General features: G+C 38.0%; 2 protein-coding genes across 2 annotated transcripts; both read left to right on the top strand.

Moving 5' to 3' along the window:
- Nucleotides 1-1,444: 1,444 nt before the first annotated feature.
- Nucleotides 1,445-6,550, top strand: mrps6 (mitochondrial ribosomal protein S6). The gene is made up of 2 exons (XM_062995029.1): nt 1,445-1,920; nt 6,435-6,550. The coding sequence occupies exon 1, from the start codon at nt 1,559-1,561 to the stop codon at nt 1,916-1,918; it is 360 nt and encodes a 119-aa protein (XP_062851099.1). The 5' UTR covers nt 1,445-1,558; the 3' UTR covers nt 1,919-1,920; nt 6,435-6,550.
- Nucleotides 6,551-9,406: 2,856 nt separating this feature from the next.
- Nucleotides 9,407-24,681, top strand: psap (prosaposin). Its single transcript, XM_062995946.1, has 14 exons — nt 9,407-9,526; nt 13,969-14,102; nt 14,183-14,257; nt 14,346-14,471; nt 17,079-17,258; nt 17,332-17,475; nt 18,252-18,308; nt 20,608-20,763; nt 20,945-21,037; nt 21,148-21,331; nt 22,467-22,630; nt 22,824-22,904; nt 23,695-23,802; nt 23,938-24,681. Exons 1-14 carry the CDS (start codon nt 9,496-9,498, stop codon nt 23,971-23,973), a joined length of 1,569 nt encoding a protein of 522 aa, XP_062852016.1. The 5' UTR covers nt 9,407-9,495; the 3' UTR covers nt 23,974-24,681.
- Nucleotides 24,682-26,004: the final 1,323 nt, after the last annotated feature.

Genomic DNA, 26,004 nt, shown 5'->3' with positions numbered 1-26,004 from the left:
TAAAATAATAAACAATAGCAAATAAAAAAATATATGAATAATTGTAATATTAATAATAAAAACCCAGTCTCTTCGCACTATCCACGATTTTCCAGGCAACCCAATGGGGGCTGCCATGACACCTCCCTATTTCCGTTTGCCGGTTTTTCGTTTCCGGTCGCGTTAGATTTGCTGTAGTACTAACTACAACATTATTAAACTACTTTGGTAAGAACTGCATGGTTTAAATATGAGCTCGGGCTCGACGTGTGCTGCTCTCGGGTGCCACAACAATTCAGAGAAATTAAAGCTGTTATTGGAAAGTACACGCTTTAAACACCAGCGGATTTGTAAACACTGTCCGTGCCCTGCGCCTTATGTGTTACATTCCATAATAATATTAATTATATGATAATTATTATTTATTAATAATATTATATATAATATCGTATAATGCAGTTTCACTTTGTATGGTCCAAAATTTTAGAGAGCGTTACCCTGTTTGTTGTTCCCAGTTCATTGTTTTAGTAAATTAAACAACGCAACGCGTTTTATTCTGTCCCTTCAGCTACACTTTCCTGCTTTACATCCACTCATGAACCAAGTACAGTATACACTGTTGTAGAAGTAAAAACAATCAACAAATTAGTCGTTATACATTGTTTATTATTTCAAATGTTTCACAGCTATTAGAATGTTCCTAGGCTCATCCCCACCTTCCACAACTTCCCTAACCCTGCAATGCACGAGCAACCCACCGTCTCCACTATTTTGTTACTATATAGGTAGTTGTGTGCCTCTATGTGCTTTTATAGTTCCGTAGCTCCTCACCGTCTACAGCTTCGGAAAAGACGAAATGGTTCACTATATGAATATAGCTAACCTCATGTCATCTACCCACTCTGTAAGCGTGGGACACTGTCAGAACACGGTCACCACAGCTTCTTAAAATGTCCTTACTGTCGAGTGCTAGGAATTAATAAAGGACTCAGTTTTAACTTAAACAAAACTGCTTTATTGTTCGGAGCATCAGCTTGAACATGCGAATGAGCAGGGTGCGTTCCAGCAACATACTGAGAGGAGGGAATAAGGGTACACACTTCAAAGTGCACTCGTCTAACAAAATGCATAAATAGACAGCTGCTCTACACTTACTATTCAACCACCGAGCGCTTTTGGCCATGTTTGTTAAAAAAAAAAAACAGAACGTAAACACTGTAACCGGAAGTCAAAAACCGGCTTCAGCTACGAATCACGGGAAAGGTCAAAGTTCAGGAAAATCGTGGATAGTACCGCTTGTGAACTACATCAACTAAAAAGAAGAAGAACACGAAGAAGAAGGAAGCAGTTTGGCCTTTAGAATGTGTAGATCTACATACAATATACGCACTAAGTGTGTATACGTGATGATTTGTAGATCTGCGATTTGCGTATCTCTACGTAAAAATTACGTCGTTGGGGGCGTATCCACAATGGCGGCGTCCTGTCAGTAGGATTGGAGTCACATTTCCTTTGCTCGGGAAGAGAACTCTGTCTGCTTGTTGTTTTGTTTGTGGGATTAAAGTCAGATTGTGTAACCATGCCTCGCTACGAGCTTTCACTAGTGCTGAAGGCCATGCAGAGGCCGGAGACCGCAGCTGTGCTGAGGCGCACCGTGGAGAACCTGATGGAGAGAGGAGCTGTGGTGAGGAACCTGGAGAACCTGGGAGAGAGGAAACTGCCCTACAAGATCACCAAACACAACCAGCGACACACACAGGCTGCTTACTTCCTCGTGGACTTCCACGCTTCTCCCAGCATTCTGAAGGGCTTGCTGAACCATTTGGAGAGAGACGTGGACGTGGTGAGACAGACCGTGTTAAAGAAGGACAGTGAGATTCCTAAAGAGCACTGCTGCGACCTGGCTGCTGCACAAGCTAAGAACAAAGCTTCTTCATAAATGTAAGCGTTCAGAGTAACAGATGTGTAGTGATGCAGGAATGTACAATTCACATCTGTATTACCCCCCCCCCCCCCCCAAACCAACCAAACGCGACTTAATCCTTATAAAATGTAGATTTTATACAGAGTATGTAGTGAACAGTTTAATACTAAACATGCTAATCATCATATATAGAGATGCAGTCAGTATGTTAAAGCTCCTCATAACATTAATATAGTTATTTAAAAAATAAGCAGAGTTTTACCTTTATACTGGAGCATGATGCAAAATATCCACATCATGACAGTTTGTGATAACAGTTCTTGATCTGCCAAAAGTGTACATTAGGCTCTTAAAAGTGAACATGTAAGATTTTAAAACTGGTAGGGTGTTCAAACCTTTGCATATGCCACAATGACTTGTTTTTTGTTAAGTTTATAATATACGCTAGCTGTGCATTTGATCTAGCAATAAAATAAAATGAATAAATGATTTGCTGCAGAGTTTTATCTTAAATGTCATTTCACCTAAAAAAGCAGCAAAATATCAGTTTTGTGCTTGTCACTTACTGAATCACTTGCAGTGCTAAAAACTGTTTTTACAAGTACACTAGACCCTTGAGTTACGAACAGTTTACCATACTAACATTTCGGGTTACGAACAATCTTTTTCAACTTAACGTACGAACAAATTTCGGATTACCAACCGAAATTCGCGAAACACGTGACGTCACGAACAAGTTGACTCCAACCGTCTCTCTCTCTCTCTCTCTCTCTCTATCTCTCTCTCTATCTCTCTCTCTCTCTCTATCTCTCTCTCTCTCTCTCTCTCTATATATATATATATATATATACACACACACACACACATATTTACAGTGAGCGGAGAGTGGATGGTGTTTTTTTTGGTGTTTTCTTTATATTTTGTAAAATTCTATATTAAAATGGCCTCAAAGAAGGTGCAGAGAAAGCATAGTGGTGAGAAAATGAAAAAATCTATTACTATTTGTTGTTGTGTAATTACTCCTGCCAGTAGCTGTCACTGTGTATCAGGCAGCGGGGACAGTTAGTGAGAGAGAAGAAGGAATTCTTTCTTTCGTGCAATTACATCTACAAAATACAACGCTATTGAAAGAAAGAAGAAAATAATACAAAAATATGAGTTATTGTTGTTTCTGGTAGATACATTTTTATAAAAAAGAAGGAAATGTATTATGGTGTATGGTACAGCACACGTACTGTACTAAATGTGATGTGTGTTGTTTTATGTACAGTACTATTGTGTATTGTTGTTTATTGTTTATTACAGTAATGTCTATTCTATAATTTAAGATTTAAGGGAAAATATACTTGTATTTATAACAAAAAAGACCTTTTAAGACATTAGAAAGGTTAGGTAAGGGGGTGGTTTGGGAGGTCTGGCACGGATTAATTCTATTTACATTATTTCTTATGGGAAAAATAGGTTTAACTAACGAACGAACATTTTGACTTAAGAACAGCCCTTCGGAACCAGTTAAATTTGTAAGTCAAGGGTCTACTGTACACTAAAGCTCAAGTCTCAGTAGTGTCTTGTTTTACTACTACCTTACATTCTCATTCGTTTGATTTGAAGGAGTCAAAATGATTACTAATAACAGCTGGCTGATTCAGTGAAACCTTTGGTGGAAATTGTACTGCACTGCTTTATCTAAATACTACAATAAAATGGCATTTTAATTTAAGTTACATTACTTTTTAATTTATTCATTACATTACATAAGCAAATAAATGCAGATTTGTTAGAGTAGTGTGAAACAAACTAAAAATACAACTGCAAATACCACAACTTTTTTTCTTTAAACACTTGTCATATAATAAATATGCAATTTACTGATTAAGATCAATTTTCTCATATCCATTTGCTTGCACCTCTAATTGATATTAGGAGTTGCTGTCATCACGTAAGGTCAATCCCCATGTGGCTTTACCTTTCGACCAGTTGTGTCTGATGGTTTGAACTAGACTGCTTGGCCATCTGAGCTCTCTAGGCTATGCATTTCTTTTGCTGTTTTACCAGGATGCCATGGTGTTTTGTACAATACACTTTATTGCAATTTAGTAATAAAAATAATTTTAATTAATTGATTATCTCAAATACTGTGGGATGACATTTTAAGCCTAACAAGCAGTATAAAACATAATAAAGCTAAAAAGTATGGTTAGATGTAAAAATGCATTTATTTTTTATTACTTTCACCACATAAATTTGTACAACTGAGATGTAAAAAGCTGATGTAATAAAGACTTACACCGATCAGCCATAACATTAAAACCACCTCCTTGTTTCTACACTCACTGTCCATTTTATCAGCTCCACTTACCATATAGAAGCACTTTGTAGTCCATCTGTTTCTCTACATACTTTTTTAACCTCCTATTACTATGTTCTTCAGTGGTCAGGATCCCCACAGGACCACTACAGAGCAGGTATTATTTAGGTGGTGGATCATTCTCAGCACTGCAGTGACACTGACATGATGGTGGTGTGTTAGTGTGTGTTGTGCTGGTATGAGTGGATAATCCTCAGCAATGATGATGGAGTTTTTAAACACCTCACTGTTACTGCTGGACTGAGAATAGTCCACCAACCAAAAACATCCAGCCAACAGCGCTCCGTGGGCAGTGTCCTGTGACCACTGATGAAGGTCTAGAAGATGACCAACTTAAACAGCAGCAATAGATGAGCGATCGTCTCTGACTTTACATCTACAAGGTGGACCAACTAGGTAGGAGTGTCTAATAGAGTGGAGAGTGAGTGGACATGGTATTTAAAAACTCCAGCAGTGCTGCTGTGTCTGATCCACTCATACCAGCACAACACACACTAACACACCACCACCATGTCATTGTCACTGCAGTGCTGAGAATGATCCACCACCTAAATAATACCTGCTCTTTGGTGGTCCTGTGGGGGCCCTGACCATTGAAGAACAGAGTAAAAGGAGGTTAAAAAGTATGTAGAGAAACAGATGAACTGCAGTCAGTAATTGTAGAACTACAAAGTGCTTCTATATGGTAAGTGGAGCTGATAAAACGGACAGTGAGTGTAGAAACAAGGAGGTGGTTTTAATGTTATGGCTGACCAGTGTATTTGTAAGTGAAGCAGCAGTGAATTACTTTAATAATAGGCTTTTAAGATTAATAAGCAAAGTTCATTTTTACCAGATCAGATGTGTGCACTTAAAGTGTACCAGGTTTTTTAAGTGTGAAATTACTCCACCTGGTTTATTGGCAAAGTTGTGTCATTATCAGTAAAAGTAATGAATGGATTTAAATAGTGTGAATAGATATCTTAGTGCTGTTGATGCAGCACCTTAGTTTGAGGTGTTTTTACTTTCTGATGTGTTTTTTGTTACTCTGTGGCATGGACTATTAAAAAATTAAATATAATACATACAGTTTAGACTCAGAGCTGAGAGGTGAGCTAGCTGCCTGGTTTACATTATTTTAGGAGGAAGAAACCTTCTGGTTACACAGTAGCATTTTTAAAGGAAATTGTGGCAAACCATTTCATTTGTCCAACCAAATGTGGTTTCACTTGCAATTACAAAGGGTCTGATTATTATCAGTGTCTGTCTTCACTGATAGATGTTGTAAAAGAAATTAACAAATGTTGGTCTCATATACATTGATGAGCCAAAACAATGGGACCATCTCCCCAAAATGAGCATCCCCATACTACGTTTAGGGATTTCCTAAATATTGGGCTGTTGGTAGTAACTTGTAGTTCACATGAATAATGCTGCAAATATGATCAGCATAAAGACCTGGGTGACTTTGATAAGAGCCAAACCGTTATGACTGGATTTACAGCAAAAGGGTGTTCACAGACAACTGTGAACCAAAAGTGGTCAGAGGAGGGATAAGCCAGAAATCACCAACAGGTTGCTGGCCGGCAAAGAATCTTCAATGCCAGTGGACATGAATTGTATGGCGTCTGGTACAAACCACCAAAAAGCTATCATGAAAATCACCTACAACTTGGGCATCAGAACTGAACATCGGAGCAGTGGATAGCCAGATAGTTGTGCCTCGTTTACCTGTGGAAGTAAGCATGATCCACCTTACAATGTACAGATGCTGATGGACCCTCTGGTAATGTCCTGTTAGCAGATACCACAGGACTCAGATACCACAGGATGTCTTGTGGAGTCTTTGTCTAACTGGGTCAGAGCTGTTTTGACAGTATTTGTAGGAGCCAGGTTCTAATGTTTTGGGTCATAAATGTATCAGTCAACAACAAAAGTGTAGCTAAAGGTCATATTATTCTCTCTTAGGCTTAATTCGGTTTGTTTCAAGTGAATTTTATAATTAATGCCCTGTTATTAAGTGTTAACTAGTTGAATTCTTTACTTTTGTTGGAATATTTAGTGCAGCCTTTGTTCTACTTGATATTTAACTTGTATGTTTTATGTTTGTATAATTTAAGATGTCAGTGTGTTGATGTTTTGTACTAGCTTTGTACTTAATTGTATTCTTCTCCTTCCCTTTAGGACTGGAAGAAAGAAACTCCCTGTGTTGTTGGATTATGTTCAGACCAAACTTTGTTCATGTGAGAATGTTTAATATGAGAAATAACTATAATAAATAACTTTTTTTAAGTGTTTAAGTTCTTTCATACTTTCTAATGTAATGACATATACAAGTCTAACAACACTATACTGTGCATGTCTCTGGCCAATGAACAGTTCATAGAGCAAAATGGTTAAAAAAACATCACATTTGACCATTTATTAGTGCATTATAAGTGTCAAATAATGCCACAGCCCTTGCTGGGGAAAAAATGAAACAATCTCTATCTGATTTGTTGTTTTCTTTCAATAACTCTTCCTTGGCTCCTTGGCAGCACATGACGTGTATACTTCCATGTCAGTGGTTTCTTTACTTATTATTTATGATAGATGGTAAAAGACCTAAATTATGTACAATTCTCCATTACAAATGTTGTTTTTGAAGTGGCAAAGAGTGGTGTGCCACCACCCATCTTTGATTGTAAAGACTGAAGCTGTGGTGGATTCTGTTTTCACACCCAGTCATGATTCCTTCACCTGTAACTTATTAACCTGCGTATTGTGGAATGTTTAAAAATTAAATATTTTATACATTGAAGCACCTTTAATAAATCAGTGCAGTATCTTTAACTACAGGGCAGATGGCTTTAACTATCTTTAACTTTTGTGGACAGTTGACAAATATTTTAATGGATAACCATTTCTAACAGTATATAGTTTCTGTGCAAAAATCAAACATTGTTTTTTTTTTAATTACTGTGTCAATAGAAAGAACAAACTGATTTCCACACATTTATTTTCCAAAATATTTATTTAAGCAGAAAGATACATGTCAAGTAAAAGAATACCTAATAGAACATTTCACTTTTTAACCTAATTTCAGCAAATTTTTAAATTATACAAATTATTTAAGTATTAAAAGTAACATTCTGAAACATTTCTTTTGGTTAAGATTAAGTTTAGCACTGAATGTGGATGTTTATTAAACTACTTTCTGGCTGTCTGTGGTACAATATCTACAGACATAAAATGCAATCAGCTGTAATCACAGATCTGATTCAATCTAAGAGTTCTATTTGAATAGTGTACACAGTGTTTGCCAAGGGTTAGAATTTGTTTCACCTCTAACAGTGAAAGTTTAAAAAGAAAGAAACTATGGACTGTTGATTAAACTATTGATAAGAAGATCAGACAATTTAAATGATAACATATTTGTCCTAATATTGCATTCAGAGTTTTTATTGACATCAATACATTAAAATAAACTTAACAACAAAATATTACTACACACAATTGACATAAAATGTAAACTACATTTTATAATAGTGGTGCATTCATCTGGTTCCACCTTGGACAGAGTGCAAATCCATTCCAGACCAAAACACATTTACATTTGTTTATGTTTACATGTTTCTATTTTGCAATTTGGTTACCTCTACAAAAAATGAAATAAAATAAAATGTTAATTTTCAGTATTGTGTTTTTATACTTTCACAATCCCAGAACATGGTAGTATGTCCAGAACATGGTAGTAAGTGGACTGGCTGCTAGTATTAACCTTTATGTGTCACTAGGTATATTATGGACTGGTGTCCAATCATAGCATAATAGGCTCTGGACCCACCATAATCTAATCAGGATTAAGCTATAACTGAAAATAAATTGATACAGAAGATACATTGATACAGATGCCCCAAATAAAGTCACACGTTGCTTAATATAAAGACTTATTGTACAGGGCAATCTTTACTCTGAACAGAGATTAATGTATAATAATAATAATTATTATTATTATTATTAGTAGTAGTATTATCTAACAAAATATGATAGACTATGCTTATTAATATATATATATATATATATATATATATATATATATATATATATATATATATATATATATAGGTTATTGATAAAATGTTATAAGATACTGAAAAAGGGGAGGTAAAATAAACTGAAATAAGCTACATGATCAGTGAACTGATCAGTCATTTTCTGTTCCAGCATGACTGTGCCCCTGTGCACAAAGCAAAGTCTATATAGACATGAAGTACAGCTTGGTTTAAATAAACTCTAGTGGCCTGTACAGAGCCTTGACCTCAAACCCATTTAACAGCTTTGGAAATAACTGGAACATTAGTTGAGGCTTTCTTGGCCAACTTCAGTGCCCAGCCATACAAATGCCTTTTGACTGAATGGGCACAAATTTCCACAGACATAGTGTAAAGTCTTGTGAGAGGCTGTTGTTATAGCTAAAACGATCACAGAGGTCACTCTAGTATAGGGCACACTATTATAATATAATTTGTTTTTTTTAATTAGATGCCCAAAAAGCACACGGTCAGATGTCTAAATACTTTTGCCCATATAGTGTATGTCAGAGAGAAAAGTTACAATTGTATTACTGGAATTCACAGATAAATGCATATATTGTTAAATAGAAAGAAAGTTACTTAGGGTGGAACTAGATTTATGGTTAAAGAAACATCAATGTTTGAAGTATTTTATTGCAAAACTGGTGTAAAAGAAGTAGATGTTTTACTAATTATGTTATTGCCAGTAACATCATAGGTGATTTAGATACTTGGTGAAAACACACTTTCTTTACTGCTTAATTGCTAAATAACAAAATTTAACACCAAAGTATTCTGACATGAGGAAGTAGCACAAACACTAGTGAGATAGAAGGCTTTGATTACATGTTTTGACAACCAAGGTTTTTATTCACTGGTAAAACTTAGGTTGATAGCCAAAAACAATCTTTAAATCAGGTAAAATAGAATTAGATACGTTGGTGTATTCGTTTCAACAATTAAATGTAAAGATTCGGGTTGTTTACATAATTTCACGGGCGGCTGAGCAGCTGAGTATGTGTCACTGTCACGTGAACAGAAGTCACCTGATCCCACACACATACTAAAGGCATTACGGTAGGCTGTATTTTCCGCAGTGCTGTAGAAGAGACTCACACAACACACAGATTAATACACAGAGCCCGAAAACAAGCCCAGCAACTTCAGACCTATCCGAAACCGAAGTCAACATGCTGCTCACGCTGCTGCTGGTCTCCACGGGTAATACGTTTTTATATTTGGTGTTTCGCACCCACACGAATTCAGAATGTCGAGCGTATTCGCTAGCGGTGTGTTAGCGAATTAGCTTGTTAGCATATGGTGTTTGGGTAAACAAGTTGAGCAAGGGCGGCGTCGCAATTCGCCTAGTAAAATACTACTCATTCGTAGTGTACTTCATTAGACGTACTAGTTGGTAGGCCTTCACGCCTGAGATTCGATGTATACAAGTTTGACACATTTTGTTTAAGATCTTGTCGTTGTTACTTGTTTGAAATGTGATTTGTCTGTTTTATTGGTGATGACCGGCGTAGATGTATGAACCTAATCACCTGATGTTAACTACGTATGTAGGTTTTCTGATGAGGGTAGCTTTTACTTGAGTCACGTGATCTCACATTGTTTGTAGCATTTCGTTTTTAAAGCACGCAGTATTTCCTGACTGGACTTGAAACGACGCCGTTTAGTTACTCAGTTTGTAAGGTTTTAAATAACGACCGTTCAGTTTTTAAGTTGTTAGACAGGAACCACAGTATTGAGGGCCACTGATAGAAACTCCACCATGACTCATCAGAGTTTTCCATGTTGCTTACTAATCAGCTCTTTTCACCATAGCAAATGGCAGGTTATAACCCTGGTTATGACTGCTCAGCAGAATAAACAGCATGATCTAGTAAATCCACTTTATTACTTATAATAAAATGTTATTCACTGTTAGATTCAGTAGTTTTGGGGTTATAACATAATTAAGTCTGAGCTTAAAGTAGGTCACCTTGATAAGCTCAGCGGTCGATAGCGCACACAAATCAGATTAACGATTGATTGTCTTGGACTGGTCATTCTATGCAAATAATATTTCCCCTACAATGCACTTAATGATCAAAGCAACACGTTTTAAGGTTCACCTTGACAAATATTTATCAGAGCATCTGTAATACTATGCATATGCCTTATGAAAATAGCTATTAGGTTGTGATTTTATATATTTTTATATATATTTATATATATATATATATATATATATATATACATAAACACCTAGAAACACCTAGAAACTAGAGTTTATTGTTCTTGCTCAGGGACCTATCAGTGATATCTTGGTGGGGCTTGAACCTTTAACTTCTGCATCTTTTCCACTGCACAGTACCCAGGTACAGTGTGGTTTCCTTTGCCATGTACCTGTGCTAAATTTGTTTACCCTTTTTGACCAGGGGCTAGATGTACTGAAGCAAGCTCTATGGGTGGAGCGAGAAAGTACAGACTGTAGATTGGTCAAATACAAGTGGGAGTATACGTGCTTCATATTTTCATATTTAAACCACAACTGCAATAGATTATTATTGAACTTGTGTTGTGACATTTAAATAGGATAACATAGAATTAAACACCACAACGACTGAAGTGGGGCAAACCAAGAACCATTGTTGCTACTAGAGATGCATGAGTACCGATACTAGTATCGGGTATTAGCCCGATACCGCGCTCATTAACTTGTACTCGTACTCGCAAACGAGGCTCCGATACTAAACATCCGATACCGTGTGCCTAGTGCACGTTGCTGTGTTATGCCTAGTTCACACTACACGATTTTTGCCCTGATTTTCGCTCGGCGACTGGTCGGCGCTAGATTTGCCGGCTCGGGAGCAACTCGGTGTTCGCTCGGCGATCAAAACTCGGCTCTCGATCGCTAAGTGTGAACTATCCAACAACTCGATCCGACCGGCTCACCGAGCGCTCGAGTTTTCTAGCATGTCAGATATCTGATCTGAGATGTGCGACTAGGAATGAGTGACATGTCGAACAGCCAATGAGAACGCAGGATGCGGTGTGAGGGGAAACGCAGGAGAGGAGTGTAAACAGGTGGGACAGGGGAATAATATAGTTTATATCAGAATACACCCACACACACACGTTTTATAGTATTTCTGACCTGATCGTTCTCTACAAAACATAACAACAAAACACCAACATTGCAAAAATATTTATTAACCTCCAACTCACTACAGAACAATCCATGCTATTCGTGTTGCCAAATCCACTCAGATTCATTTATTTTTCCTCCTTGATTTCATCACGTCAGCGCACAAACACTTTGATCACTCGCTACTTGTTGACATGCATTTTTGGACGTGGTATCATTAAACTTCTCGTCACTTCTCACGTGTTTTTGTTTAAAAAAACAACAACGGTATTCTAAATAGGTATTGGTATCGGTATTGGCAAGTACAAAAATACTTGTACTTGTACTCGGTTGGGAAAAAATGGTATCGATGCATCCCTAGTTGCTACTGATATTGTTTTGTTGTTGTTGAGTATTTGCTCTTAGCATGTCAAGGAGAATATGTCACAGCCTCAGCAAACGCATCCCACTTTCAAGGGTACCCTTTTGCAGCTGGAAACGGACAGTAGCATTATTGGTCCAGTATGGCTAGCACTGGATTTGGGTGTGTGCCATATTACATCGTACAATGGAAAAAGGGTTTTTTGAGCAACCATCCAGTACCATATTACTTCCTTTTTACACTTTTATTATAATACCATTAATATTTATTAGTACATTGTTTAGAGATCTACTTATTTTATGAATTGTTTATGTATGTAGTTTAGATTTAGATTAAATAAAATGGATTATGAATTAAACTTTTTCCCCCAATGTATTTATTTAAACATTGCTTTTACAGTTTTGCCTGTTTCTTGTTCACTGATTAATTCTGGTACAGAGATATCTGATGCCATTTGCCAGTTTTACTTCCTCTTTTGTGCTTATGTGTTAGCTTTTCCTCACACCCACAATTTTCACTTCTGCTTTTAGTATTGATATTTGCTTAACTAGCTGTGACAAAGAACAGATTTGGATATGACATTCTTCACCCCCAAATAATTTGGGTTCAGTGAGGTTCACATCACTCCATAAAAGATAATGACTCTTGATTCATGCAGCCCTTTACCCCCCTTTTCATGTCATTGTAGTAATTTTCATTTCACTTTTATGTAGAAGGAAATGAAATAAGGTCCACTTCCCCTTCAATTGATTTCCTCACCAAAGGGAACTTTTCACAGGTCATGGTTAGAGAAGTGGTTGATCTTTGTGTAGGGTTAAGTAAAGCAGAGTCAAATGATGATCAATCATGTATGGGGTTGTCCATGACCAGCAAGTTTTGTGTGTTAGTGTTTGTGTATGTGTTTCTGTTTAGACCCAAAAGGTTTCATTTTATGGTCTTTTAGACTTGCTTGAAAATGGAAATGGAATATTTCAACGAAATCTGACCAACAATCTACACATGTTATGACTGCATGGGAGAGATTTTGACCAGTGCCTGTAGAATGTTAAGGCCTCTTCTACTGCTCTACCAATCAGCCAAACCTAAAAGTCATGGTCCACTGCCTGCTGGACACTTCTCATTGGCAAATAGTTTTGATACAAATATTAGGAAAATACATTTGCATATGTAGTAAATTATAGGCTTTGTAGTACATGGGCATGTTGATGCCCAAGTAGCTTTTTTTGTATAAGCTGTTAATGAGTAATGTCTATTGTGTAAATCTGATAAAAACCCTTCAGAATAGAGAAGTAGGCTGTAGATAGTTCCTTATCATTTGTTTCCGCCAGACTGCATATGTTAAGTTCGGTGATTTTGTTTGTGGCCTAAGATGCATGTAAGTGTGACCAGCACTTTTATGTTGTGGTCTGTTATCCCTCTGCATCACTGTATGTGCCCTGGCTTTTGAGACTGCCTTTTGACCACTGTTGTGGTGGCCTGGTTGTAAGGGTTAAACAAGAAAGTTAAGAACAGCAGGTTTTTGTATGCTGTGACAAGGCCTTGATGATTAGGCTTGTTGTCAGACCCTTCGACTCTAATTCTAATTCAGGAAGTCATTGAGATCTTAATGTTTTTCTTATTTAAACCTAACTGCAAGGTGTTTTTAGCATGGCTTTTCTATACCAGATCTTACATTTTATCAACACTAAAACATTCCGTTACATTTCTGAGTCTTACCTGTGGTTGGGACAATTGGCTATGTTAAAGGCAGGAGAGACAGAATTGCCTTCTGCCCGATGTAACAGCAATCATTTTACCTGTTAAAGTTTTTCAAATATCCAAATAGCCTAACCAAAAGTATTTAAATATCCAAATGTCTATTTTTCTTATTTAAAACATTTCTTGCTAAATAATCATTTTTTCACAGAATAAGGGGAAACAGCCAGTTGCCAAACATGCTACCAGTGCTACAAGTCATAAATGTTATTTCTTATCCTTTAATCTTGAGACAGAAGTTAATGTTTGTACATAGTCATTATATAGTTGTTATTCATAACAGGCTGACTGTAGTAAAGTGAAATTGTAGAATTCTATATAGTGGTTAAAGATTGATTATAGAGATAGAAAACATCTCTTCAAGATGTTCAGTTGATGCATGTTTTATTTATTTTATTTCTTTTTCAGCGGTGGCCACCCCTCTGCTTGGAACCGAACAGTGTGCTCGTGGTCCTCCTTACTGGTGCCAAAACGTTAAGACTGCCTCCCTTTGTGGTGCTGTCTCTCATTGCCAACAAAATGTCTGGAACCAGCCTCAGATGGTTAGTTTCATTTGAATGATAGATTTAAAGATTTTGTCAACTTGTTTTGTAAAGTTAGTTTCAAATGCATTTCTTTCTAGAAATCTGTGCCATGTGACCTGTGCAAAGAGGTGCTGGTTGTGGTGGACCAGCTGCTAAAGGACAATACTACAGAGGTGAGAGCAGAAAATGCTAAGTGCATGTGAATGTCAAGTGTTTGGTTTATGACTAGACTTATACATGTGTATGCTTTTGTTTTCTTAGACTGAGGTTCTTAGCTACCTGGAGAAAGCCTGTCAGCTGATTCCAGATGAGAGTCTTGCTGCTGAGTGTAAAGAGATGGTGGATAGTTATTACCCCATCATAATGGGCATCATTAAAGGAGAGCTGGTAAGTTATACCATTTTGTGTATAATCTACGCTGTTTAGGCAGTTGAGGCCGTTGAGTGCTTCTTCCATTAGTGTGCATTCAGATCACACCACTTTCAGTTCTTAGTCAGTGGTGCTTTGAGTCTGTGGCAAGCCAGAACAACAATACCTCTGTTGTGTGACTAAACCTTACTCTTTCACAGTGATTCAGTTCTCAGCTTCCAGTCACACGTGAGATGTATCCTAATTAGGGCTTGAAGTGAACTCGCACCCATTTTTCAAATGCAACCAAAGTTTTCCACTGGTGGTTGATTTATTGGCTACTTCAGCCAAAACATATACAAAATGTATTTCTGTCTTGCGCCCAGGTGGCGCAGTTGGATATTCCGCTTGCACACCAGCAGCGGCTGGGTGCCGTCTAGCGGGCATAATTGGCAGTGCCTGCAGTAAATACTAATTGGCCACCGTATTTGCAGGACTGTGTGAGTGGGTGGGTGGGTCTTCTTCATACACTGTGTAAGGACCCTGATTGGTGGAAGAGACGACTGTGCAGAATGCAGGGGCGAGAAGAGGAGGGCTGTGCACATGTCGAAAGAGGTGTGTACAGCGACGTGCTCTCCTCGGATGCAGTCTGGCATCTCTCGGCAGCGGAAGACAAAATTGAGTGCGCTAAATCAGGAGGAAAATGGGGAGAAAATGCATTTAAAATAAATAAATATGTATTTGTCTTGCTGATTATCTTTTTTTTGGATTGGTTAGCAATATAGATTTTAATCTCACCTGACCGAATGTGATTATGTAGTTTATGCAAGAGGAATAGTCACATGCTCAACTGAATGTCATAAATACCTACAGTAACAACAATTTATAACAATTCCTAAGACTAAGAGTAAAACCTTTAATCAAACCAAAATGAAAACTGTCCAAGGTATTGGAAAAATTTGGTCTGAAAGAGTGCATCTAAAGTATAACACTTGACAAAGACTATAAACGGATTTACCTACCTTTCCTTCCTTGAATATAACCACTGTGTAAGCACGGCATAAAACATCCAAATAAGTAAATAAAAGTCACATGCTAAACTATTTGATCAACGTTTCACCTATTAAGTTGCTGTTAAGTAAAACATTTCATATATGGTGCTTGGTTGAGAACAGACCTACAGTGCACACAGCCTTCTAACCCCGACAAGGCACCACACCATGAAAATGGGCTACACTTATCTTAAAAATAAGAAACTTAAAGCCTTGATATTTTGTTTTAACATCAGTTTTGCATGCTCCATATTGTATATTCACTAGGGGTGGGCGATATAATATCGTTCACGATAATACCGGTATAGTTGTAAACTCAATATGATTTTTGCCATATCGCGATATTGTTAGCAAACGTGCGTCACTCACACTTAAGCTCGTAACAGTGGCAACCAATGCAGAGAGTAGTACCGGAGTTAGCACTGAGGACGAACTAGTCCCTACAAGGGGAGCTACATCACTAGTGTGAAAGGTTTTCGGATACAGGTCAGACTCCAAACAAATGACTGCAAAACGTGCAAAAATACTGACGACAAATGGTGGCAACATCACATTTATTTCAGCACCTAAAGCAAAAGCACCCGTGTCAGTACGAGGAATGTCAGTCACTGCGTGAGTCCGAGAATGATGTGAGAACAAAAACTGTGTCGGTGAATGAACAGAATACACAGGTTACCATCTGAGAACGTTTAAAACACTAAAGCGCCAAGCGAACGCTTTGCTTCCCGTATGAGCATGGAAACGGAATCACTGTGTCTGAGTCAGAAACGACTCTCTTCAGATTAATTATTCATTGGAATCGAATCAGAAAACTGTGCTCTTATCTATGGTAAAGATTCATTCGTGTTGCTGACTCTGTGGGCAAACAACTCCGATTCAAGAGATTTAGATGTATGAACCAATCAGAGCTTCGAATTTAGACTTTGGGCGGAATTTCAAGCTCTCTCTTCACTGGTTGTTGTATAATTGACAGACAAGCTTTCATTATGCAATGATAGCAAATCATGATCAAATATTAAACGTTTTCGGGATTTTTTATGCTCATTTATTTGAAGTAAAATGGAGCAGAAATGTGATTGTGAGATTCTGCTGGTTTGTTTAATATAAATGTTGTCAATATTAATACAAATACAGCCTTATAATAATACAAAATATAAACACTAATTAGTCAGAATTGATCAGAACTACAATGTTTTGTGTTTTTAAGAGAACTTCTAAACAATATAAGGTAATATACGGATGGTGGCCTGCCATTGTACTTTAAGTTTACATTATATTGTATCGTATATCACCACTTCTCAAAAGCATATAGAGATGAGTTTTTTAGCCATATTGCCCAGCCCTACTGGAAGTGATGCTTAATTTAATGTACATTTAGTAACATTTGTACCTTAGATTTCCTGAGTGTCTGCAAAACAAAGGTGTTTTTAAAATAAACTTTTAAAAAAAGTGTTCTTATATATCGCGAGTGAATATCGTTATCGCAAAAATATCCCAAAATATCGTGATATAATTTAAAGGCCATATTGCCCACCCCTAATATTCACACACTTTTGCTAACAGAAAGATGATTCTTGTTGATTCTTTATTTCAGGATGACCCAAGTGTGGTGTGTGGTGCTTTGGGCCTGTGTGTGACCCAGCAGGTGGCGCTTGCCAAAGCTCAACTACAATCTAATGAGATTCCCCAGGTGGACCTGTCCCAAAAGGTTAGCCCTTTCATCCTCAATGTGCCTCAGCTGCTTTACCCTCAGGAGAAGAAGCCTGCCAAAGAGGTAAGTTTATCAGTCGGTTTCTCTTAGACATACTGTATGAATTATTTTAACTAATCGGTGTGTTTCCCTGCAGCTGAACAGCGATGTGTGCGACGACTGTGTGAAGTTTATCACTGATGCCCAGCAGGAGGCAAAGCAGAACGCTACTTTTGTCAGCTCTATGATTGAACAGATTGAAAGCCAGTGTGACCTGCTTGGGCCTGGCCTCGCTGACATGGTAAGGGGCTTTAAAAAGGCTCAAAGCCAGTGTTTTTACACTTGTACAACTTATTCTGAGTCTGAGTTTTGTAAATTTGGCCACGTGTTAAATGAGTTTTTGAGCCTGAGTGCATTTGGAAGTAGTAATCTCTGGCCTACCTGAAGATAAGGGTCTGGGACTCAACAAATTATATATCTGATGAAGATCTATGTATTTAGATTTAAATTGATATGTAAATATATATAGATTTATATACCCATAAGCCAGCGTGTTTCAAAGTTTTCCACACCCTTGCCTCTGCCTTAATCTCCCATTCTAGTTGTTTTCAGTTCACTCAGCATATCGCAATCCTCTGCCACTTGCACCACTCTGCTTGATTTGGTTGCAGACCTGTGCACTCCCTTTGACATGCAATTTTAGCCAGTCAGTATTAAGGGCTCATGCAGAACTTTATATTGTATAAGGAGTCAAGCTAATTTTCATCCCAGTCTCAGATATGAGAAAATCCCCATCTAGCATCCCAACTGGCCAATGGTGTCTGTTGGATGCATGGCTACATCGGTGGCACAGCTTAGATTGAAGCTCTAATGTCAGTGATGGTCTGCTAGTATATTAAACATATGGGCCACCCTAGCATCAACAGTTTGTTTTATGGTTGTGATATCATTATTGCTATCAAATATAATAGTGCCATTTCAAACTGGATAGCTAAAATGTATAGTTAATACTGAAAACTGTCCAAGTTTTTTTGTTTATTATAATCACAACTGATTTTCTGCTTTTTCCTTCAACAGTGCAGGCAGTACGTGAGCCAGTATGCTCCTCTTATCGTTCAGCAGCTCATGTCTATGGTGAGTTTATCGATTTAGACGTGTTTGTCAGAATTGTAACATTTTCTATGTCTAGTTTAATATTGCCCAGATTTTACATTTGCACATTGAGCAATGTTCTCAAAATAAAATGTTTGGGCTGTACAGTAAGCCAGACTGGTCATGTTATTCCCCACTGGTAAGCCCATGTCCAGTCTTATTGCCACTTTTTGTCTGCAGCTTTCATTTACATTAGTGTCATGTGGCCAGGTCATGATCTTGCAATTGAAAATGCACTTCTGGAAAAACATTTTCCTGTGTATTTCATAACTAATGAGTATGGCTACAGGGCCTTGTATCCATAGCACTAGCAAAATCCCATCCTGGTCTTCAGTAAATGTAATAAGAAATAAGAATATTTTACTCAGAATTTAGTCCTTGTGGAGGTGTTCAATGCACTGGTGGTTTCATTATTCTTTAAGTTGGACACCAAACTGCATGGCTTCAATGTTAGTGTGACCAAGTAGCTGCCACCCCTGTCTTACTTATGTTGTCTTAATTATGAACGTTTAATTTTATTTACCACCCCTCTTCTAATCTTTCTCAGATACACAAAAAGTGCAAGCTGCCATGTATGCACTAAATAGCATGTAATTATACCATTGTTAGTGTGTCCACTAAACAAGCTATTTGGGACAAAGCCTGTTTCCGTTGCAATTGCTGCTTTGAGCATCACCTTTACATGTTATTTGATTGGCTTACAAAAAATCTGGATATGTGCACCTCAATTTCCACTACACTTTCTCGATTGTGTTGGCAAGACTGCATTGACATTAACGTCTAATCAATTTTCTCTTATTTTCTGTCCCCTTACTCATTTTCTTCCTACTGTATTTTCCTTTCTGGTCTACAGGAGCAGGTAGGTTTCTGTATTCTAGTAGCCTATATATCCAAACCCCCTCTTACCCCCCCCAAACACTTTTTTTTTTTTGTTTAATGATTCACTTTTTTGTGATGTTACTAACTGAATGACCACTGCTAACCTGTGCAGTTTTACTTACTGATCCAAGTAACCAGTTTGGTTTTATTTTGGTATTTGTATATTTGTGGTTTTTTTTTTTATTGCTTTCTCCATATAATACTCACCCATTTTCCATAAAACATCCCTTAGTCTTAATTAACACCTTGCATAGGTAGCACGACATGCTATTATTAGCTTAAAGTACTTGTTGGTCAAGACTTTAGTCCAGGGGGCTCAACTCAAGTTTTGATTCATCACTGCTGTAATATTGAAAAGCTATATATTAGAATGATGTTTTCAACTAAAAATCTGAACTTAAAGCATCAAAAACACATCTGTGGCTCTCAGACTGGAGTTGGGCTTCCTTATTTTATATCCTTTTTTTTATCATTTTAACTTTACAGTGATTATTAAAGTTATCAAGAATTTTGCATGTTTGGGGTTTGGGTGCATGTCAGCTTCAGGCTGTGCTCGGCAGTTATGGTAATGTATGAGCTACAGTGGCCGTGGACTTAAGACCTGCATGCATTGCAAGCTGCATGTATTAAACGGCCTTTATAGTGCTATTGCTATTCACATCTGTAGTGGTAAATCTGGACGAACGGTCGCCACTTTATGATGGCCTACACTAGTCCACAGAGCTTTACAAATCATCTCTGGCACTTTCTTAAATTCTGTCCATGTTTGCTGTCAAAGAATTGGGCATCACTTAACCTGTTTTTATCCTGAGTGAATTCAGCAGGAGCAGATTTTTGTTAAAATTGGAGGAAAGGATGCTGGTTTCAAGAGCAACTGTTTGCTGTGTAAAAGCTCATAATTTCCTTTGGGTTAAAACCAGTTAAAAGGGTGCTGTTTTGCACAAGCATTGGGATCAGAGTTAGTGTCAATTATGCTATTGACCGGCTGGGTGCCTACATGGACACAAGTGGCTGTGTGTCTCTAGGGTAGACAAACGATGGTTGAGGAGGGGCTGCTGGTCGGTTGAGGTTGATGGCAGGTAGCGGAGTGTGAATCCCACACACCATGCTGTGGTCTATGAGTCCCTCACTCTAGCAGGTAAAAAGACATTGGTGTGATTCTCTGGCCCTCCTCAGCAGCAGTGGGAGCAACATTGCAATTGGAGGCGAGTAGGTTAGGTGAAAATAAGAAAAAAATAATTAAAAGTAGACCCCCTCAAAAATGCTTGAAAACCCATAATTCGAATTACTGTTTTGTAATTTGACTATGGGGTGCATGTACACACACATTTCTCCTGTTGGGATGCTGGGGCATTATTGCTGGCCTGACTATGCTTTACACGAACTCCTGCTTTTGTTTTAGCAACCCAAAGATATCTGCTGCCGGGCTGGCTTCTGTGCTTCCACCAGCCCTAAATCAACACCCATGCTGTCACTGGTTCCTGCCAAATCCATCCCTGCTGTCAAAATGTTCCCTGCCACCAAAGTTGTAGAGGCAACCTCAACAAAACCAGCCAAGGTAGAGTCCCTTTTTGCATAGCTTATTGTAAATGTTATGTTATGCTCATTCTCATGGAAATGCATTCTCTGTTTTATACTAAACTGTTGAAGATATTTGTATTACAGTATTCCTATTTTACCATGCACTCCTGGCCATTTGTAGAGACCCTGTTTCATTGCTTGTGTATGATGCTTTGTAGAAGATGGTGCGTGCCCGTGAGTCTCCTCAGTGTGCTATTTGCGAGTTTGTGATGAAGGAGCTTGAGGATATGATCCAGGGTCAGACCACTGAGGTATGTGGGCTTTTTTTATTTTTTATTAACCAATTATGGCTCTACCCAAACTTTTTCTTTCAACTGTTCATCGCTTATGTGCTTATTTTATTCATTTATTTTTTTTAAAGCAAGAAGTTGTGCAAGCTATGGAGAAAGTGTGCAACATTCTCCCCTCCACCCTTACTACTCAGTGCAAGGACCTGATTGAGACCTATGGCCAGGCAATCATCGAGCTGCTTGTACAGGAGGCTGACCCGCAGACCATCTGCACTTTGCTTGGGCTGTGCAAGGGAGCCAAACGTGCTTTTATTCGTAAGTTTCTTTTTTTATATCGAAGCTTTTAAAATAGCCATTGAGATCCATGAGGATGGTGCAGCATTTTAATGCTCTAGGCCACTACTGGTTGGGTGCAAACAGAAACATTGGCTGCCTCTGCAGCAACGGCTACTACTGTATGGTTGAGGCACTAGTGGAAGTGCTAGAAGAATAGGTGGCTTTATATGGGTCAAAGAGGACAGTGCTAGTCTGCCATTATTGGTGTGTTGCATCCATCTGGCAGAGAAAGTGCAATAGGGATTTGGAAATGCTAACATTTGAAGGAACACACAGGTAAGACGAGCACACCACTGCCGACTGAACCCAAGAGTTTGAATCTCAGCAGAGCCATTGGCCGGGGTGGGGTAGTCACATGGAGTTTATCATTGCTCCTGCTAGGCGAGAGTGTGGGAACCCAACACTGGCAGCTGATAAGAAGCGCCCGCAGATTGGACGTGTGTTTGAGGGAGTGTGTGTTGATCCAGCTCTCATTGCTCAGATCAGGTGTTGTGCAAGCGGCAGCGAACTCACAATTGCAAATGGAAATGACTAGACTCTGAGATAGTGGGGGAAAAAACAGAAAAAAAGCGAACACCCATGACATAGGGCTCTGTAAGTTGGTATTTAACATCAGTGAAATGCCTCAAATGGATGTTTAATAATATTAATAAACCCACATTTTTACTGCTGTTTTATACAAGCTTTGCACTTATGCTGTTGTATTGTCTATTGTATTGTGTATATTGATTGATTTTGTTCCTACCCTTTTCAAGCCAAAAATTCTTTATGGGTATGCAAACATTCTTATCACAGGCAAATATGAACAGAATGTGTGCCATGATGTCCACGAGTCACAAGGAGCTAGATAAAATCTGAAAAATGAGAGTTGTTTTGCAGTCCTGTAGTTTCCACCTACATCATCAAATCAGATACACTGTATTTTACATACTGTCAAATTGTACACACATTAGTGTGATTTATTTAAAACCTATTTTAGTGATCAATCCATAACTATGTAAATATTAAATAAATATCTATTATCAAGTTAATTGTATTTTACCATGAGATATCAGACTATACTAAAAGAACCACAGGTTTAAATGAGCATATGAAATTATTATTATTATTTTAGCTGTAATGGAGAAGGCACAGTTTGAGGCTGGTGGATTCTGTGACGTGTGCAAGATGGCTGTGCGTTACGTTGATGGAATTCTGGAGAAGAATGCCACTGAGGCTGAGATCGAGGAAGCCGTAAAAAAAGTCTGCAACTTCCTGCCTGACGAATATAAGACTCAGGTGGGTCCCGCATTTCTAACGGCTGCAAATTTCAAGGATGGCATTTGTAGTTTCATGCTACTGTAGTGTAAACACACTTCTGCCTAGTCATTCTTTGTTGCTCAACAGAGCTTTCAAATAAGGCGAGTCATCTGAGTAATTTACTAATTGTGTAAGAACTGAAGCACTTACAACCATGTTTTTGTTAATGCAGTGTGACCAGCTGATTGACCAGTATGAGCCCCTGATTGTTCAGCTTCTGCTCCAGGCCCTTGACCCTGATTTTGTCTGCACGGTATGATCTCCCCATTTTTACTGATCTTTTTTTTTTTTTATCCTGCCCTCAAATAGATATATGTACACACCACTCACAGTACACACACTGTAAACATGGAATTTACTCAGGTGTCATCATCTTGCATATGCAATATTTAGTTGTTGTTTCTTAATGTGTAACTCAAACTAGTACACCTTATGTAATAAAAGAAATGATGGGAGTACCAAGCCACACCCCGCCCTCTAAAAACTTTATCAACCTTATATGAAACAGACACTTAACATGCCACGTATATAGCCGTAATCGTGCTTAATGTGTAACTCAAAATTTTTGTGTCTTTGTATTTCTTGCACTTAAAAATATTTATGTTATGACTGGTGCAGTGATCTATTATGCTAGCCCACCACCCCTGAGATCCGGGTTAGAATCTTACCAGCTATTGGAAGTCCGGGCACCTGGTTATGTCTTGTGTGTGCAGGATGAATTGGCAGCAATCTGCAGCGATGCTAGCTCTTTGTGTACAATAATTGACACAGCTAAACGTACACCTACATTTAATTTCCAGCTTTTTTATTTAAGTCTCAGCATACATTTTGCACACGTTTCTTTGCTGACTTACTATTTGCACCCTGGACAGAGCACCGATCTATTTGCAGGGTATCGACTAATCCTTTCCTGTAATAGACCGCTGCACTACTTGGGAACATACTGAAGTCATACATTTACACTGGATTCCTTTAAAATATTTTTATTGAGGTGAACTTTAGAAATTACAGTGAATAAAGTGCTCTATGTTGTGATTATGCAGAAATTGGGTGCCTGTCCTGAGACACTGCGTCGGCTGCTGGGAATAAACCAGTGCAGCTGGGGGCCGTCATTCTGGTGCAAGAACATAGAGACTGCCACCCGCTGTAACGTAAGTATCACATGATCCTGACTTCTGTTTGCCTCACTTCTCTGAAGCATTTTACATGTAAAAATGCATTTAAAAATACATTGCATTTGGAAATTGTGTATCCTTTTTTTAATGAAATGGTAAACTGTGTTACAGGCGCTGGCCCACTGCAGGCGTCACATTTGGAGTTAGAGGAGCACTGAAGTTAAAAAGTGAACTGACTGGGAGTTAAAGGAGAATTTCTGTAGTGCTGTTTCTCTCGTTAAAAAAAATCAATCCTTTCCCTTTGTGTCTTGAAAGGTGAAACAAATTACTTTCTATCAAAACTAATTGAAAAGCTAGCTACCGCTGAACTGACTGCGCAAGAGGAGTTGGTACAGGGATGGAGAGTGAGGGGAGGGACTTTGACAAAAGTTGTATATTTTATTGAATCTAGCATCAACTGCTGACTAAGTTTTTGAGCTGTTTTTAGTGTTTCTTTTTGCCCTTTAAACATTTGTTTTTAGTTTGTACGCTTATTAGTCGAATAGGGAATTGAGAATGGAAGATAGCTGTGCCTAGATAGAAAACAGTTTGAGAGATTTTTAACTGTTTGAGATTAGGACTTGGGACTCTTTACCACCTTGCAACTGTAAACAAGGTATGTAAGGAAAATGCTAGGCCTGTGGGTTAGGTGTTTTTTTTTGTTTTTTTATGGTGTGATCAACTGTCATGCAAGTTTATAGTAAATATTTTGTAATCATTTATCTGTTTGAGCTTTAACAGGACTGTCGAATGAACTTCCCAAACACATGCCGTTTTTGTCTGTGTGATTGCTCCTCACTGCTTTTTGATTAAGGTTGCTTTATTGTTAATACTGAAATCTGTCATTTTAATGGAAATTAAACAAATCTAAATCTATCAGATGTGGTCAGTTTTACTTTCTGTTTACTTAACAATTCTGCTTTGAGCCTAGTTTATACTAAATAAACTTTAAAGACTCAATCATGGTATAGTGCACATTATTCAGCTCAGTTGTGTCTTTTTTTTTTTTTTTTTTTTTTTTTCTGTGACCAGAGAGCAATGTTCACTACAAAGCAGAGCTCTGGATCTGGCTAATCATACCAGAGGATTTAATATATAATTTGGATTAAATTGTGGTGGCCAAAAAAACAGTTTTAGTTTTCCCTATTTTACACACACAAAAATGGAACCATGAACACACTTCTGAAAACTTATTAGGATTTTAAAGGTCATGTTTTACACTTTGAGTAACTACCATTCCTGTCACATTCATCAGTCCACAGTCATGGACAATTTTGTATCTCCAATTCACCTCACTTGCATGTCTTTTGACTGGCGGAAACCGGAGCACCCAGAGGAAACCCACACGGACACGGGGAGAACATGCGAACTCCACACAGAAAGGACCCGGACCGCCCCAGCTGGGTGGTGGTGAAAACTAGATTTTGTTTTAATTTGTTAAATTTCTTCAGTGTTCATTTGCTCTTTTTCTCATTCATGGCAGAATAAAGTCAACTTCATTGTTAAATATCTTTATCTAGTTCGCGTTTTTACCAAATGCACTGTTTTGCCTCTGCGACTGACGAGTATGCCCCTATCTATGTGCTCCCCATTATAAGTAATGTAGACACTTTATTTTGTTCAAGAAAAGAGAAAAAAAAATTTTACCCAACATTTATTAAGTAGGTGGCCACACAATTTGCTCCACCCCTCACAGCTGTCTATGCACCAGTTACCTTAAACACCTGTGACCTGGTGCTGCCTTTTTCTGCTGCTATACTTTGAATCGTGCACTTTAGAGCCGCATAAAGCTGCTGTAGTTCCTGTGCAATACTTGAATGTATATGTAAATATTTAAAATTCCTATCTTAGTTATTTCTTCTAGTTTTTTTAAGTCTAAGTTTTATTTTTACTTAACATCGTTTTTTTTGCTATTTATATTTTATTATGTTTACATACACCGAGACCTAAGTAACTGCATTTCGTTCTAATCATGTACATGGTTTTAAATGACAATAAAGCTGAGGCTGAGTCTGAATTTTAAGTCACCGTTCCTATAATTCCAATAAAAAGTGTATACCAGCATCTGAAACCGTATACACCACTCTTTTGTCTCACTGATCAAATCCAGCCTGTGTCTTTAGTATTTAACAGCTTTCATCTAGCGCGAACCTCGCAGAACTACATTTACAGTATTTACCTGCTGCCATCTATCGGACA

This window comes from Trichomycterus rosablanca, chromosome 5 (genome assembly GCF_030014385.1).
Source record: "Trichomycterus rosablanca isolate fTriRos1 chromosome 5, fTriRos1.hap1, whole genome shotgun sequence".
NCBI lineage: Eukaryota > Metazoa > Chordata > Actinopteri > Siluriformes > Trichomycteridae > Trichomycterus > Trichomycterus rosablanca.
The sequence above is the reverse complement of the archived record's forward strand: the minus strand, read 5'-3'. Positions and strand labels throughout refer to the sequence as shown.